The sequence below is a fragment of the Cinclus cinclus genome, chromosome 12 (genome assembly GCF_963662255.1).
Source record: "Cinclus cinclus chromosome 12, bCinCin1.1, whole genome shotgun sequence".
NCBI lineage: Eukaryota > Metazoa > Chordata > Aves > Passeriformes > Cinclidae > Cinclus > Cinclus cinclus.
The window spans coordinates 14,251,113-14,269,278 of NC_085057.1; the positions used below are offsets into that span (position 1 = coordinate 14,251,113).

The following is an 18,166-nucleotide window of genomic DNA, read 5'->3' on the forward strand; positions in this document are numbered from 1 at the left end:
CCTGGCAGCACCAGGCAGAACGGTACTGCCAGCTCTGCTGCATGGCAGAGGTCCCAGGGACAGGAGCACTGGGGGTGCCAGGGGCAGGCTGCATGCCGGCAGTGGCAGGAGCTGGCTGGGGCTGTTTTCCTCTGTTTGCTCAGCCCTGGGGACGGCCAGCGATGCGGATCAAGGCCGGCGTCCTTCGGGCAGCCAATTGTTGTCCAGCTCAGAGGGGAGGGAGAGGGGCAGCTGCCCCAGGGCTTTCCCAACCCTGCAGAGGGCTACCATGCCAGCACTGCCCAGCCTGAAACAGCACCAGGTTTGGACCACCCAAACACAAGGCTTAGAGGTACCAGCAGGGACCCAGGGCTGCTTGCCAAGCACCCGGTGCTCCCCAGCTGCCCCCTGGTTGAGGCAGGCACTCCCATCCCACCACTGTGGCAGCTCAGGAGCCCTGGTGCTGCGGGACATGGCAGCCTCATTCCTGAGTGCCAGCATGTCCTTTTGTGCTTCTCTTGCTGCATCCTTTTCCCTGATGGGCCATGAAAGGCCCTTTATCCCCTCTCCTCCTCAGGGCTGGATCACACCCTACTGGAGCCTGTGGTGGCCTGCTAGCCCTGGGACTGACAGTCACCCCAGCCAATGAGGGGGTTCAGGACAGCCCTACAGGTGCCTTTCTAGGGAGCTGGAGCACACTGCCCTTTCACTGGGACTGCAGGGACCATATCTGCTCCTTGGTCAGTTGTGGACTGACCACAGCACCCTGGGGAGAGGAGGGACATGGTTGTGGCCACGTCTCCATTTTTGGCCCAGTTATAAATAACTCTAAACAAGGATGCTACAGTCGTCTGGGTTGAAAGGTGTCCCTCCCCTGCTCCCCTGCCCCCCAATCCCCAGCTCCCCAGCCATCTGCCGCCCTGCTACCCAGGCCCTGGGCAGTGTGCCTGGCATCCCCTGGGGGCCTCCCAGCCGGCTTCACACTCCCTGACAGCTTGCAGGAAGCTTGGAGATGAACAGGAGAGCCCCTGCCCAGGGACTGGAGACCCCCATACACTGCCCCACATTTCCTTCCACTGCTCCATGCTGCACTGCTGGCATTTGCTTCTGCCTCCTCAGAGGTTCAGGCTGCTGCCTGAGCTCCCTCCCTGTCCTCAGGAAGCCTGGGTGGTTGCAGTGTGGAATGCTAAGCTCCCTGTGGTATGGAAGACCCTGAGGCTTGGGGACCTGATGGAAGGCAGCTCCCAGCCCAGAGAGACTCAGGCCCTGTGCACATGGGAGTGTTGCCCTGTGAGCAGGGGTCCCCCTGCAGAGTGGAGCCACATCACCATCCTGAGGGATAATTGCCAGATCATCCATCCAGCAGCTGATGGCACCCAACATCTCTTTGCCTACCCAAGAGAAAGCACTGCTGGCCCCATGTCTGGCTTCCTAGTGAAATGTGGGGAGCAATAGAGCCCAGAAACTGAGGACACTGGGGAAACAAGCCAAGACTCAGGGGAACTGAGCACTGGGTGCTGGATGTTTCAGGCGCATCATGGCTGCTTGGGTTTGTTTGGCTTGAAAGGCATTTGAGTTGCATTTAAAGGCATTAAAGTCCTTGCTAAGTCCTTGCTTAATTACCTTAACAGCATTTAAGCCCTTGTTGCAGGATGGTCAGCCCACAGAAACAAAGCCTCTGGCCTTGGTGGGGCTATGCTGCCAGTGGGGATGGTGGGGACATGGCAGCTGTCCTGCATGGGTGGCAGAGACTGCCAACAGGTGCCAGCACCTCTGGGGGGACCTGAAGGACAGTCTCCCTATTCCAACAGGAACAGTTTATTCCCACATCTTGTGGCTCAGGGCATCCTCCTGTCCTTAAGTGCTCTCAAGCAGCCGTGGTGCTTGATGGGTTGGGGCTGAGGGAGCCTGTGTAGGTCCCCCAAACCCCTCAGTGGTGCAGGGACAAGCATCGGGGTTAACCCCGGGGTTCGTCCTTCAGTCCTTGGTCCCTGGATTGTGGCTTGGCAGGGAGGTGATTGAGCACAGAGATAACCCACCCTTCAGGTCTGCTGAGCAGTGCTTTGCTTCTGGCTTCTGTAAAGTTAATTGGTTTCGAGGTTCCAGGAACAAACGAAGGAGAAAAACCCACTCTCCAATGTGCGGGATCATTGAATGCTCTCTGGTGAGTTATAATTGCAAATCATGTTTTGAAATCACATTAACCAATTAGCCCGTGTTGTTGTTGTGCCCTACCACATGACAGCATGTGCCGCGAGGGAGGCGGCGGTCAAGGGCGAGGGAGGGGGCCACCAGCTGCTCCCCACCACCACTGTGTCCAGGCACAAGCTGCCAGCACCAGGGTGCTTCTGTGGAGGGAGAGCTGCGGGGAGGAAGGATCCAGCCCTGGACATGGCTTCGGGCAGGTGTCACTCTGGAGCCCACCCAGCTCAAGCTGCTGGCCACAGGCATCCCTCTCCTCTTACAATCAGCATTCCTTTTGTGCCTCGCTCTCTTCGTGGTTACGGGGTCAAGAGGGCAGTGGGGGTCCTGGAGCCCCTGTGTGTGCTGGAGCTGTGTCTGTGGAGTGCCCAGTGATGGGGGCCAGAAGCGCCCAGTAATGGGGGCCAGAAGCACCCATTGGAATGTTCCTGGAAAGGGCAATCTCTGCGAGACTTCTTGCTTGAGAGGTCACAGTGGTGGTGGGGGAACACTGCTTGTACTGCAAATCTCACCATTATCTCTGCCGTATCTTCCTGCCATCTGGGCTCTGGGAACAGCAGGCAGTGGCAGGCAGCAGCAGGCAGCGGGCTCAGGAAGCCGAGCGTGACAAGGAGAGAGTGTCCTGGCCATACATAGCACCCAGTACTTTGTGCCTGGGTTCTGGGCTGGCCTTGTCTACGGCATTTGAGGCTGAGGGGTTTTATGGCTTTGTCCGTTCTGCAGCTTCTGAGATCGAGGAGCTTCACTTTAATCTTTGATCTTGAAGCACAGCTAAAGGATAAGAAATAGGGCAGTTTTTGGCTGAGGGAAATGATGAGAAGGCCAACCCCACAGAGGGGTGTGCTGAGGGCAAGGGCTCTGGCACAGCACTGCCGTTGGTGAGGCAGGATGCTGCTGGAGAGATGAGCCATGCTCTGCTGTGCTCCCCTGAAGGCTCCTCACATACGGGAATCTGGCGTCAAACTTTCCAGCCAGCTGGAGAAAACCACACGACTGCAATTTTGCAATCCACTGGAGCCCTGACACCACCAGAGCCATTGATGAAACTGGCCAGAACTGCACTGGGGAAGCACTGTTGACCAGAGGGCTCAGGGGGCTGAGAGCAGGATCTTAGCCTACCCCTGTCATGGCTTGTCTCTAGGTTGCCAGCCTGGCTGCACAAGCCTGCAGCTATTCTGTGCCAGCTGTGGGACTCTGGGACAGGCTTGGGGAGGTTTTGGGGACATCTTCACTCTCTTTTCCTCCTTTCCTCACTACTTTGACTTTCTACAAAGCTTCAGCATGGTGGAGCCCATGTCCTCGGCCCACCTGGAAAGTGGAAACATCAGAGAGGGGTGTCACATGCTGGACAAGAAAGGGGACAGTAAAAAGCAGGCATGGCTGCATTTGTGTCAATAGTGCAGGAAGGGCATTTGGAGGCTGGGAAGGAGCAGACAGCCTCCAAGTCACTTCCCACAGGTCCCCCATCGTGCTACCCTACGGCAGTCACTGCACCCTGTGCCATGGGGCCACACTGGCTGTCCCCATGCCCAGCACCTGTGCTGTGTTTGCTTACAGGGCGGGAGCTCTTGGCCGCCTTTTACAACCCCGGTGAGTTGTGTTGCCGCCCATCCCGGGATGTCTCGACACAGGTGCCACGTGGCTGCACCCGCCGTCACCAGAGCAGGGAAAGGGTTAAGCTGATGGCTTGAGGCCAGCCATGCCCATCCTCTGTGTGCCTCTGGCTCCCCCCTTACACTGCCAAACCTGGCTGCCTCCAGTCCCCCGGCGTGCCAGCCAGCGCTGGTTCAGCACTTACGCATGCTGCTGTTATTAGAAATTAGTTAATGGATGTACGTCTCCAGCCAAAGGAGAGCGGCAGTAACAGGAGCCGTGGGATTGCCGGGAGCGTGAGGGCAGATCTGCCACTGAATATTTAACATCCCTCGATGTTCAGCCGATAGGGTGCCTCTTCTCCCTATGGCGACGCTCACTGCTGGCTGGCAAAGCCGTTTCCATCCCAGGCTGCCCGAGGCTTCGCAAGGATTTATGAAAGATATGCATAACACAAATAAAACCTTCCAGCAGCAAGCCGAGCCGTTCTGTCAATGCACAGCAGCTGGGCAGGGTTTGCAGCTCAGCATGGGAGGTGGGTGGACTCCCAAGTGCGAACCCCCAAAATTTTCCTCTGAAGTAAAAGCTGGGTAGGACAGAGAAAGAGGAGATAGTTTAAGGGTGACAGACATTGTAAAGGGACAGGGAATCTTTGGGGACACAAATGGTGACTCACCAGAGCTCATGGCTCTCCCTAAAGCATGTGGGATGCACTTGGGAGAAATTTTCTCATTGGGGAACTTTTATGGGGATTTGTGTCTTCATGAAAATAGACATCTTTTAGCTCAAGTGGGGAGGTCTGATGGAAACTGGAGGAAGGGGCTGGCCTGTCCCTTTTACTCTGTGTCTTTTTGGGATGATTCCCCATGGACTGTTTACTCCCAGTGTGCTGAAATGCTGGGGCAAGTACTGTGAGGCACTATGAGCAGAGCAGCCAACTGGGCTGGCTTAACGGGGGAGCAGCCTGAGCTTCCCGGGCCAGAGTGCTGCTGGGTGACCTGTCCCTATCTAAGAGGGGGGGAAAAAAGCTGTGCCCACACTCAAAACATAATGAATTTAGCCCTTAAACTAGATTAGAACCACTTCCCCAGCCCTGCTTCTTTAGAAGCAGCCACTGGCCTCCAGCAGGAGCCTCAGCTGCTGTAGGTAGGGATGCCCGGTGGGGTGTCAATAGCTGGCAGGATAGGGATGCCCAGTTAGTGATCGTTCCTAGAGGGGGACAGATATTGGTGCTGTCGCCACGTGCGGTGCCTTGGGGATGCTTGGTGACGTACCTACTCCAGGTAGGGCAGCGCTGCCTGGACACTGATGTCCATCGGGTGATGATGCCTGGCTGGGGGGTGATTCGCTTGCGGCAGGTGATGCCCAGTGACGCGGCGATGCCCCTTTGGCAGCTGTGCCCGGCGAGCGGTGGTCCCTCCGAAGCGGGGCGGGGCCGGCCGGGGCGGGGCAGGGGTCGGTCGATGCAGGGCGGTCGCTCCACCCGCTCCCCGGAGCTCCTCTTGTGCCCGGCGGAGAGGAGGAGATTGGAGCCTTCGCGCTGGGGGCGGGCTCGGGTCCGGTTTAATCTCCGGCTCCGCCGGGATTACGGTCGCAAGATAGTCTCTAATCCGCCGCACCGGCCACCGGGGGCTGCTTGCCCCAGCCCGCAGCAGAGGCACCGCGGAGAGGGGGCAGGTAGGTCTCTCCGATCTCCCCACTGCTCGCAATCCCAGGCTCGCTGCCTTCTCCTCCGTGCTTGGAGGCTGCCGGGCGCTAGGATTCCTCACCTCCCCTAATTCTCCTCCGCACTCCGTCCAATTCTTTCCGACCCGTCTTTCGCCGGCCTCGCTTTCCTCCCACAGCCCTGCTCGCTCTGCTCCGTTTCTTCTTCCTCCTCCCCGCTCCGGCCAGCACCGGGAAGACTCCGGGGCCCGGCAACTCTGGCAGGTGGCAGCGCCGCGGGGCTGTTTGCTTTGCTGTATTCCTGCCACTTCCCAGCGGCTGGCACCTTCCCTCGGGTGGGTGACAGATCCCGCGAGTGTAGGGGGAGGCAGAGCCCTGCCGTACCGCCTGGGTACCCCAACGCTCTGACACTGCCCCTGCCCGGATCGCCGTGCTGGGGGCTTCGGCGTGCATCGTTCCGCTGATACTCATAGTGGCACAGACCCCCAAACTCCCTTTACTTTCCCTTTTTTCTGCTTTAATTTTTAATCGCCCGTAGGAATGACATATGTTTCTGAAGGCTGGAAGCGGCTGTGGCCAGGATCGGGTGTCAGGGTGTCGGGGTGCCAGAGCGGGGGGTACGGGCAGGGAGAGTGATGCCAGCCATCATGGGCACTGGGGCTGGCTGGGACCTGCGTGCGGTGATTCCATAGGCTGTGGTATTTATAGAGTCTGGCTGCCCGGGACGGCAGCGTGGAAAGCCAGGCAGCACATTGCGTTCCTGTCGGCCACGCGTGTCCCATGCCGGCCGGCACGGTGGCCCTCTCTGCTGTGTGAGCTGCGAAAGTCCCACTGGAGAGAAATCTTCCCCAAGGGAAACCGAACCACAGTGGGTGGTTGCTGGACTTGGGGTCCCCAAGCTGAGCTGGCTGTGCGGTGGTACAGGTGAGACCGGGGACCTGGTAAGTCCCCAACAGGTGGGATGGCAGGGAAGGAGAGCCCTGGCTGGCTGCAGAGGGCATGGCTGTGCTGAGCTGACGCGGAGGAGATGGGGAATTTTCCACTGGTGTTTGGACCAGGCCCAAGATGAGGTGTAAGACGTGCCTGATCCCTGTGGCATCAAGGGGGTACCCCAGAGAAAGCCGTTTGTGCCTCGCAGCACTGCTCTGTCTCTCAGAATAGAGTGCTGGTGTGATTTGGCTCTGGTGGCCAGAGATGCTAAGGGGTAGTGGGACACTCCATTCCACTTGGGGGTGGCATGAGGGTGCTGGCACTGCGGGGGACCCTGGCTGAGGTGCAAAGGGCCCCAGAGCACCCGGCCGTGCTGCAGCTGTAATCACACACCGGGGCCCAGGCCATGGCAAACAAACAAGCACCGGCAGAGCCTATTTTCCTTGGCACATGGGGATGGGGGGAAGGAGCGGAATCCCACGGGCTCCTTTGGAAGTGCAATCCTTGAGAAAACAGGCGGGTCGGGGACAGGACGGACCCCCATGCCTCCTGCTCTCCTTGCCGCGTGGGTCTCAGCTGCCGTGTGCCTCCCCAGCCGCTGACGCAGGTCTGGGACTGGCTGGGTGCCCCATGCCTATGGGGCACAGCCAGCCCAGTCCTGCTGTCCCCGTGGAGTTAATGTCAGGCTGCTCCAATGGTGAGAGTGGAATGGCTAGGCACGGTGTGGTGGTGCCATGGGGCTTGGGCGAATCATCGCTCCTGATTGGTACAGGGGGCTGTGCTGCGGGTGCTGGAGGCACATGGGGCTGTGGCTGAAGCCAGTCCCTTCTGATGTCCCCACCAATGCCAGCAGCAAATGACACCTTGGAGTTTTTTGGTATTGATCCCTCCATGTCATCCTGCTAAGGCCAGTTGTGTTTTGGGGAGTGTGAAATCCTGGAAAGCATCTTGCTTCCCAAGGCAGAACAAAACTCCAGAAGTGTGGTAGAAAACCCTACATGTCCTGTTCCAGGCACTGTCTATCCTTCAGTCTCTGCAGTGGCGCTACCTGTGCCACTATCTTCCCTGGGTGGCCCTGTGTTCCCGGAGGGCAGTATTTGAAGTTTAAAGCAAAACCCATCATACAGCCTAGCACTGTGTGAGATGCTTTGCGCTCAAGCTGGTGTCTCACCCAGCCTCTCCAGGAACCACATTGAATGCCAGCAGCCTCATGCTGTTTCCAATTTGTCCCCATCCCCATACTGCCAGCTGCATCTGCCACCTGACCTTGTACCACATGGACTCAAGCTGGCAGGTAACAACAACAGCCTGGGCTGTCCCAGTGCTGGACATGAGTCCCCTTACCTGGCCTCAGCTTCCTCACTGCTCTTCTCAGCTTGCCTCTGTACTGGTGCTTTGGTGTTGGAGGATGTGGCAGGATGGTGATGGCTGATACCTGCATTCTGGCCCCATTCTGTGTTGTGCGCTTGACAGGTGATGCCATGGCTGAGATGCACCATGGCTCTGGCACTAGAAAACCCTCCTCATGGCCCCATCATGATGTTTGGTTCCACTACCCCCTTCCCTGAACTGCCTTTCCTTTCCCTGGTGTGTCCCAGACCCTAGCACATCCATTGCTGCAGGACAGTGGTCACAGGTCAGCTCAGCTGTTGGCATGTTTTACTTGTAGGCACATTCCCAGGCTCAGGCAGAGCTGTCCTCCAAGCCATGGACACCACTTGTGCCCTTAGAGTGGAGACCCTGGATGGACTCCACTGTCCACACGTTTCAACAGAGATAACCAGAAGTGCCCAGGCAGGTGTGGTGCTGGCAGACCCCTGCTAGCCAGGACGGCAGCTTCCAGAGCCACTTGTTCCTACTTGCTACTGCCAATCCTACCCTGGCTAGAGCACCAGGGGAATTGCCTGACCTGAGGCTGAGCCATGGTGTGGTATCTGGGGTTGAAAGAGGTGAGGTGAGCCCAGAAGTGCCTATTCTACCCAGCTTGCACTGGGAGCATGAGTGGGGCTGGCTGGCATGACCAGCTGTCATCTCCAGAGGATCTCAGGTGGAGCTATCTCAGGAGAATCTCCAGTGGATCTCTTTGGGGAAGGTTTGCAGTAGGACTACCCAGAGAGGTTCTGTAGCCATGCACCAGGCAGGTTGCCTCCAGCTGTGCTTTCCCACAGCTGCTGGGGTTCCCATGCCCATGCAGGTGCCCGCCGGAAGCTTTGTCGCAAAGGTGAGGTGCCTGGCCATCCCCTGAATTGCTGGATTTGCCCCTTTGGGTGCCCACTTTCTCTGGGGGAGGTGGCACCTTGACACTACCTTTTAGCTTAGCTGGGAGGTTGGGGTTGGAACACCACGGGTTAAAACCAGGTTTGGGTTGCTAATTTTAGGAAGGCAGGCTGTGGGGAAAGCTATGCCTGTGTGTGCTTCAAGAGAAGAGCAGACCCTACTCCCAGGGCAGTCATGGAGGTGGGTTCTCTGTGGAGGGCAAGGAGAGGGGGGTTTCTCTGCTTTGTGCCCTGCTGGGGTCAATTTCCCTGGGGAGGGGTTTCCCAGGGACCACCCAGGTTTGGGCTGTTGCTCAGCTGTGCCTGTGTGCCCACACAACCATGTGCCCACACAGCAATGCCAGAGGCTGACCAGGGACCCCAGGCTGAACCCCAGGAGCACGCTGGGGCTGATGGCAGTGGAGGGAACACAACTGGCAATCCTGCCTGCCTGCCCATGCTGCCCATCTCTCTGGCAGGGCCGGTCATCAGCACAGGCTCAGGGAATATGAGACCCGTGTGCCCAGCTCTGCTGAAACCCGAACAACCAACTGGGCAGGCGGGCACGGGGGGGGGGGGGGAGCTGCCTTGCCCCTGGCACACACCAGCAGAAGTGGAATACCTGGCTGCCAGCACACAGGCTGGCAGCTGCGGCAGGCTTGGTACTAAAGCCGGATTACCACCCAGAATAGTCCCACGGCCCCAGATGGACTGGATTATCAAGGATTCATCCACAAGGGAGAGGGGATGGGGAGGGAGTCTCTGTCCTGTGGGCGTCTCTGGTCTCGGGGAGCACTCACCTGCTGCCAGGGAGACCCTGTGCCTTTGCTCCCCACAGGTGGGAGCAGTGGGTGCTTACAGATGGGTGTTGTGGGGACACGGTGGGCCACGGACCCCCGGGCTGGCGCTGCCTGGCACAGGCACGGCTGGCAGGCACTGGCTATCTGCCTCCAGGTGTGCTGCACTCTCACCGGCACTGTGTGTGCTGGTGGGGACTGTGCTGGGCCGGGGCTTGACCGAGGGAAGTGGCACAGAGCAGGAGCCAGGCTTACCCAGGGTAGTACACATCCTCGTGGCCACGCTGCCAGCTGCAATGGACCTCCCATCCAACATATCTGCTGGCATTGCCGACAGAGCTCCCCTGCCCAGCCCCCTGCTCCCACCTGCGCCTTGCTCCCGCTGGGATTTTCCACCTTTGAAATAAAATCTGTGTGGAAGTGAGATGTGAGGCAGAGAGAGGGATGCTGTCCCTTCCAGGACTGAAGCCCTCACCATGCTGCCCTGGTCCCTGAGGAAGGCTGGCAGGGGACTGGGATGAGCCCAGCACTGCCTGTCAGCCAGTGCATGGCAGGGATTTGGGAGCCCTGCCGCCCCACATACGTGTCCTCATCCCAGCGAGGGCGGGCAGGCGTCTGTGCTGGCCGGGACTCAGTGTGCGAGACCAAACACAGCCTCCCCTGAAGCGCAGACGTGGCCAGCGGGACGGTACGTGCTGTCCCACGCATCCTTCTCCGTGTTCCCTCTGCAGGGACTACGAGACAGCACCAGGGCCCAGCTCAGGCTGCCTAGCCACACCGCAGTGTTGGTGGGGTGTCACCAAGCACTGGGGCAGCCGGAGCAGCGTGGGAGGGGTGGGAGGTCTGCCTGCAGCAGGGCTGTCACTGTCCTTGTGTCCCAGAGCCTGGCAGGCAGCAGAGAGGCACATGCTGGGAAATCGATGCAGCTTGCTCAGCACCCCCAGGAACGTGGCCCTGGGTGCCACAGCGAGGGGGTTCTGTGCCCATGCATGCGGCCAGGTCCACACCGTCAGGTTGGGTGAGCGGGCACTGGGGCTGGTGGTCGGGAATGGGATGATGCCAGGCAGCATGGGGGCTATCCAACAGGGCAGTGAAGATGGCAGCATCCCATCTGTGTAGTGGCACCCTGAGGGACAAGATCCCTGAAGAGTCGCTCTTTGCCCAGAGCAGAGGGTTCCCAGCTAAGGTGGGCACACAGGGAGGTGGTGAACCCACCAACCCCATCCTGGAGGGGAATCAAGCCACCCCTTCAGGGCCACCCGTCACTCTGTATTTGTTGTTCTGTCTTATCGCAAGGCAAACAGCAGCAGGCAGGGCTCACACTGCCCAATCGAATAGTCTCATGCTCCCTCCTCTTTCATCTCTCCCCTTGCCCTGGCCGCTGCCACCAGGAGAACCTGGCCGAGGGGCAAAGGCCAGGGCCAGCTGGGGAAGTGGCAGTGAGTGATGCTGGGCCTGTGCCAGGGCTGTGCCAAGGCTGTGCCAGGGCTGCCCGGCGGGAGGAAGCGTCTGGGTGGCAGCACGAAGCCCAGTGCATGCTGAATGAGTTCGGCTGTGCCGCTTGCTATTCTGAGAGACGCTTGGGGGAAGAAGTTGGTATTTCCTGAGCTGCCCAGAGAGGTGTAATTATAACCTGGGAGAAGAAAGGGGCTGCAGACAAGAGTGCCCAGCCTTCCTGGCGCCCGTGGGGGAGTGGGCAGGAGAGTGGGCACCTCCTGCCTGCCACCAGCAGGATGTGGTGAAGCCCAGCTCAGAGGCAGCCCAGTGACACTGGGGGGCTTAGGGACGTGATGGAGCATCAGGGATCTGGTGCCCTCCCTCAATCCCATACGGTGTGAGTGGTGTGTTCAGTGATGCCTGCCCGTGATGGTGGGAAGGCACAGAGTTAACGGTGGCTTTTGGACGTGCTGGCAGCCTTATTCATGCCTGGATCCATCCCAAGTGGAGGCCTAGTGAAGGGGATAAATCATCACCCAGAGCCCGCCCTGCACTTCCCTCTCGTCCCCTGCATAGCTGAATCTTCTCATTCTGGTCCCTGCTGGCCTGTGGCCTGCCTCAGTTTCCCCACCTGGCTGGGTGCTGCAAGCAGGATGGTTCAAATATGTACCCACCACCCTGAGCCAGCCTTAGGGGCTCGGCCCCCCTGACAGTGCCAGCAGCCAGTATGTGGCCTGGGATGACCCTGCCAGGTCGTCTTTGTAGCCTGGATGGGCAGGGACAAGCAGGGCAGCAGCTCAGGGACCGGAGGTGCTGGCACCCACACCCTGCCGTGTCATCCTTCCCTTGCGTGCTAGGAGGACTGCTGGACCCGACTGTGCTTTGTAAAGGTTCCTCCGATCTCCGAGGGCACCAATCCCCTGGGAGCATCTCCCCTGGGAGTTGGACATGTCCCCTGCTCACCCCATGGCGACCCCAGGCAGCGGGATGGTGGGGCAGCAGCATCCTCCCGGGACTGGCGACCGCACTGCATCCCAGCCAGGCCTAACCTCCAGCCGGGTGGCACCGGCCCTTGGCTGGACATAGCCCCATTTTGGAGCCCCCTGGCCAGCCGGACAAGACCCCAGCCCCTCGGGGCAGTGGGGGGTGGCGGGACCCTGCCCCGGCTGCCAGCCTGCCCCAGAAAGCCACCCTGTGCCGTTTCCCAGCGGGGCGGGGAGGGCCGAGGCTCGCACAGAGGCGGCTTTGTGCAGCGTGCCAAGGCGTCCTGCGCTCGGCAGCCCGGCCGCCTTCCCCTGCCAAGGAGCTGTCTCCCGGCCCCGCGCTCTTTCCTGCTCCGTTTGTCCAGCCCTGACGTGCCCCCGAGCCCCCCGCCTTGGCACCCCGGCAGCGGCGGGACGTGGGTGAGCCCTTCGCGCCGGGCAGCACCACGGGCTTTACATAACGGTGGCTGGGGTGGTCCCTGAGCTCCCTACCCAGTCCTCAGCCGTCCCAAACACCCCCACTCGCCTGGTGGCACCCGTCTCCAGGACGGGAAACTGAGTCATGGAGCCGAGAGCTGCGGGCAGGGGAGTGAAGGTGGGCAGGCAGTGCTGTGCTGTACTGTGAGCAAGGGAATGGGGTGGGCTGTTGCGATGTCTGGCTGGGCGAGGGGACAATCCCATGTTGGAACTCTGGTGGGGTACTGGAGCTGGGGCTGAGCTCCATGGGACATTGTGCATTGAGCAGGCAGAAGGGAGAAGCAGAGCCATGGTGATGCCTAGCTCAGTGACCCTCTCATCCCTGGGTGTTTGTCCTTGCCATGCCACCAGCGCTGGTGCTGAGCCCAACTCCAGTGTCCCTGGTGGAGGCAGGACTTGTGAGACTCCAGGCCAGCCCCTCTGGTGCTCCTGCCCAGAGCTGGACCTCTGTTGCCTCCTTCTTGCAGAGCCTGAGTAGAGCCCATAGCAAGCCCAGCTGTCTCCCAGCCATGGATACCACGGATGTGCCCCTCCAGGCCGAGATGGTGGAGCTGGTGCCCAATGGGAAGCACACGGCTGCACTCACCACCTCCACTGTCCCCTCACTGGCAGGTGACAGGTAGGTGCCTCAGGGCAAGCGGTGGTGCCAGGGACTTGGGGGGTCCTCCTGGCTGCTCTCTGCCCTTGAGATACCAGCTGGTGCTGATGGCCCCTGTCTTTGCTTTGGCTTCACTCGTCTCCCTCTATGGACAGATTTGAGGAGAACCAGACTGGTGTGGCAGAGATGGAGGAATTCCTGCCCCATGGTGCCGAGAAGAAGCAGACACACTTCACTGATGTGAGTAGCAGCATGGGCACAGTGGTGGGGTGGGATGGGGCAAGCTCCCAGTGTGACTGGTGCATCCCCTCCCTGTTGTGTCCTATGAACAGTTTGAAGGGAAGACGTCTTTTGGGATGTCCGTCTTCAATCTGAGCAATGCCATCATGGGCAGTGGCATCCTGGGGCTGGCCTATGCCATGGCAAACACCGGCATCATCCTCTTCCTGTGAGTGCCACGTGGGCTTGGGGGGTGGTGTCTAGGTGTGGGGGACTCCTCCAAGGGGATTTGTGGGTGCAGGCAAGAAGGAAGTGTCGGACTTGGGGTGATGCAGGGACCAGTGTCCTGCTGGCTGAGCAATGCCCATTGCTGGCATAAGTCTGCCTGCTCTGCTGGTGCTGTGCTGCACTTGGCGGGGCGGGGAGGAGGAGGGTGAAGTTTTGCCTTACTTGCTACGAAGTCAGGTTTCCAAAAGTGGCTTGAAGGACATGAATGATGGCTCCTTTTGGGTATGGAGACATGGACTGAATCTGCCCCATGAACACCCAACTGGTGCTGAGGCAAGGGGGTGGTATCCTGCCAGGACAGCTGCCCACAGGCAGAGCACACCTGCATGGAGTTTGCCCCACAGCCATGTCTGAGTCCTGAGCTGTGACCCACTGGTAACTGTGCTCTCCTCCTGCAGCTTCCTTCTCACAGCCGTGGCACTGCTCTCCAGCTACTCCATCCACCTGCTGCTCAAGTCCTCTGGCATTGTGGGTGAGTGCCAAGTCCTCAGCAGGGCCGTGCCAGGGGGTGCCATCCTGACTCTCACCCACCACCACTCCCCGTCCCACAGGCATTCGCGCCTATGAGCAGCTGGGCTACCGAGCCTTCGGCACGCCGGGGAAGCTGGCTGCAGCCATTGCCATCACCCTGCAGAACATCGGAGGTGAGGATGGTGCTGGGGGGACTTGCTGGGGCTGGGGACAGGGGATGGGACCAGAGAACACCAGGGCAGTGAGACCTCATTCTGCCCTCCAGCCATGTCCAGCTACCTATACATCGTCAAATCTGAAGTGCCTCTGGTCATCCAGACCTTCCTGAACCTGGAGGAGAAGACCACGTGAGTGCCTCCTGCCCACGCTGCCTGCGTGCCTTTCCTGGGCAGGCGCTGGGGCTCTGGCTCCAGCTGTGCAGCCCATGGCAGGGATTTACTATCATTAAGCCACTACTATTTTTGATAACTGTCAATGCTGAATAAGCCCCTGGATGAGATTAAACCGAGCTGAACTTCCAATCCCTGCTCCTCACATCCCCTTGGGATCAGGCTTTCATCCTTGAACAGAACCTGGGGCTGCAGGGTGGGAGACTGGTTTGGTGTAAGTCCCCCCACCCCATGCCCACATCCCCAGTAGCAACTCTAGCCCTTGTGGGTGCACCACTGTGGGGGTAGGTAGAACCCTGGCTCAACACCAGGATCAGAAATGCCAGCCTCTGGGGACACCAGCACCCCTGGGATTTGTCATCTTAAGGGTCCCTAGGAATGGCAGACAGCCCCTGCAGTGGCTGCCTCTGCCCCCGTGCCCCAGCAGAGTGGAGTGGTGAGCAGGCCCTCTGCTTTCAGGGACTGGTACATGAATGGGAACTACCTGGTGATCCTGGTTTCTGTCACCATTATCCTGCCCCTGGCCCTCATGAAGCAGCTGGGTAAGTCAGGGAGATGCTACCCACGGCACTGGGGTCTGGTACCCTGGCTCTCCCACGGGGTGATGGTGCCAGCCTGGATGTGCTGGGCAAGGAGGGGACACTTAGCCAGTGCAAGGGTCCTGCCCACACCCACCGGCCACTCTCCTCCTTCCCCAGGCTACCTTGGCTACGCCAGCGGCTTCTCCCTCAGCTGTATGGTCTTCTTCCTCATCTCGGTGAGCACCCACTGGCACTTGTCGGTGCCTTGGGGTGCCAAGCATCCCTCCTGCCGGGGTGTGAGGCTGGGCTGGTTTCTGTGGGGACAGCAGAGGCAGCGGGGACAGCGGATGCTCGGGGCTGCAGAGACGCTGCCGTGGCAGGGCTGTCAAGCTGCTGGGTTATTTTTGGCTGAAGGAACCGAATGTTGTGGATAGGAAGAGGGGGAAGGTGGTGGGGGGAGGCATCTGCACATGTGGCCCCTCCACGTGCTGCTGCCTCACTCTGTCCCACTGCCCACCCCCCCAGGGACATGTTGGGGGAGCATCATCGCCGCAGGGCAGCACTAGCAAAGGGCACCCCTTGGAGTGGTCCCGGCAGGGTCACCCTTCTGCTGAGCATGGTGCTGGTGTGGGCGATGTGTGCTGGGACTTGGGGGCACCAAGAGCTGACTGGGCCTATGTCCCCCCCCAGGTCATCTACAAGAAGTTCCAGATCCCCTGCCCACTTCCGGAGCAGGAGGGGAACATCACGGGCATCCTCAATGCCACCACTGTCAGCACTAGTGACTACCAGAATGGCTACACAGTCCTCCAGGCCCCTGAGCAGGTCACTTGTACACCCAGCTTTTTCACCCTGAACTCACAGGTAAGGGCCTGGGATGCACCCCTCAGGCTCTGGGTGAGCTCCTACCCCGTGCACCCCATGAAGATCGGTGGTCCTGGTGCTGGCAGCACCTGCCACTGGGCTCCCAGCAGTCAGTCATCCTCCTCTTGCACAGACAGCATACACCATCCCCATCATGGCCTTCGCCTTCGTCTGCCACCCCGAGGTCCTGCCCATCTACACTGAGCTGAAGGAGTGAGTCCTGGGTGGGGGCATCCATGGGGAGGGGTGGGCTTCATCCCATGCCCACCCAAAGGCGATTCCATCCATGTGTGGGACCTGTGCTGGGGCATCGTGGGGAGGTGGGTGATATGACCCTGGGTGAGTGGGTGGGTGGATGGTGGCTGATAAGAGCTGGGATGGGTGAGGTGGGTGGTATATCACCCTTGGTGGTTGGTGATATAACCCAGGATGGCTGCTATCACCCCTGAGAGGTGTATGATGGGGCTCAGAATGGGTGGAGGGGTGGTATGACCCCTGGGAGGTGGATGGCATGAATCCAGGGGTGGTGGTGTGACCCTGGGATGTGGGTGCTGTCACCCAGAGAGGGTGGGTGGCAGGTTGGTGGTGGGTGATTCAACACACCACCCTGACCAGGAAGGGGGACACAGCCGCTCTCTGCACATCCCCAACACACTCCAGAGTGTTTTGGCATCACCCCTCCTCACTGGACGGGTGCTTGGTGTCAGTGGATGCCATGGGGCTATGCTGAGCCCACTATGTCTTGCAGCCCCTCCAAGAAGAAAATGCAGTGCATCTCAAACATCTCCATCATGGTCATGTACCTCATGTACTTCTTGGCTGCCCTCTTTGGCTACCTCACGTTTTATGGTGAGCCCTCGGGGAGGGGGCTGGGGCTGGCACACCTATGTTGGGGGGTGGTGGTGCTGGGGCTCACCCAGGGGCCTCTTGATGGTGTTCACAGACTTTGTGGAGCCAGAGCTGCTGCACACATACAGCAAGGTGGACCCCTTTGATGTGCTCATCCTGTGTGTGCGTGTAGCTGTGCTGACGGCTGTCACCCTCACTGTCCCCATCGTCCTCTTCCCGGTGAGTGGCCCCACGGGAATACCAGATGGCTTCAGCACCAGGCTTTGAGAAGGGAAACTGAGGCAGTGATGAAGATAGGGATTGGGGAACAGGACATTCTGGGTGCCAGAAACAGGGCTGGGGCAGAGGCAGTGGTGATGGGGCAGAGGCAGGGCCACAGGGATGAGGCTGTGAAGGGGTGACAGGGACCGGTGGGGCATCAGGGCCAGAGCTTGGGAAGGGAAGGGGGTGATGGTGACCTGCAGGGCCATAGGGATAGGACTGGAGTAGGGGTGATGGGGACCAGCAGGACTGCAGTGACAGGGTATGCGTCCTGGCTCCGAGGATGGAGTGTGATACCCTGTCCCTGTCACTGTCCCCAGGTGCGTCGGGCCATCCAGCAGATGCTGTTCCAAGGGAAAGACTTCAGCTGGATCCGCCACATCGCCATTGCTGTGATCCTGCTGACCTTCATCAATCTCCTCGTGATCTTTGCCCCCTCTATTCTTGGCATCTTCGGCATGATTGGTGGGTGGCAGCGGCCTGCTCCTGTCCCTCTTTGATCACAGGGTGTTGCAGCAGTATGCCAGCCCCTGTCCTGACTGGTGCTCGACTTTGACTGACCCTCCCATGCCTCAGTTTCCCCTTCTCATCATACCAGTACCAGGTGGTTGCATGGATCCCCCATCTCATCCCATCCTATCCCTGTCCTGGCAGGCTGGTTCCCACAGTGCAGTGCCCGCACTTGCTCTTCCCCTGCATGTTTCCCTTAATCCCCCCAGCCAGGCTCCCCCCGCTCAGCACTCAGCTCAGTGCCAGGGCCCAGGCTGCGGGAGGGGTGTGGGGACAGTGCCAGCACACCGTGTCCCTGGGTTCCTGGAAGGCTTTGCCAGGACTGGGGGGGACGAGGAGAGGGTGGGGGTGGACAGGACCTGTCCTGGCAGTGGGGCTGGCAGGGCTGAGCTGCAGGGTGGTAGGCCCCTGCCCACTCTGTCCCTGTCTGCTCCAGGTGCCACCTCTGCTCCCTGCCTCATCTTCATCTTTCCTGCCATCTTCTACATCCGCATCATGCCCAAGGACAAGGAGCCGCTGCGCTCCACCCCCAAAATATTGGTAAGCATGGGCAGGGGTACAAGGACGGGGACAGACATGGGGTTCTGAGGCTGGCTGGGAACCCTGTTGCCCTGGCCATCCCTGAGTCCCTTCCTTGTCTCCACAGGCTGCCTGCTTTGCCCTCCTCGGAGTGGCCTTCATGATCATGAGCTTGAGCTTCATCATCATCGACTGGGCCACGGGTGGGGGGAAGAGCGGTGGCAGCCACTAGCCACTACTGGGTGCCCACGCCAACCTCCCCCCCACCCACCTGGTGCCCCAGGGAGAGCCGACCCCAGGCTCAGCCCCCATGCTGCAGCCCCACCAGGATTCCCTGGGGACTTCCGCTGTTGCTGCCC

The 18,166-nt window shown here is 59.9% G+C and overlaps 1 protein-coding gene across 1 annotated transcript; it reads left to right on the top strand.

The window, feature by feature from the left end:
- Positions 1 to 8,023: 8,023 nt before the first annotated feature.
- Positions 8,024 to 18,039, top strand: SLC38A3 (solute carrier family 38 member 3). Its single transcript, XM_062500467.1, is given in 16 exon segments — positions 8,024 to 8,093; positions 12,778 to 12,937; positions 13,072 to 13,156; positions 13,249 to 13,364; positions 13,822 to 13,895; positions 13,975 to 14,067; positions 14,160 to 14,241; positions 14,743 to 14,825; positions 14,982 to 15,040; positions 15,495 to 15,668; positions 15,802 to 15,881; positions 16,417 to 16,517; positions 16,612 to 16,736; positions 17,099 to 17,243; positions 17,725 to 17,828; positions 17,935 to 18,039. Coding segments are annotated over 16 exon segments (1,656 nt in total).
- Positions 18,040 to 18,166: the final 127 nt, after the last annotated feature.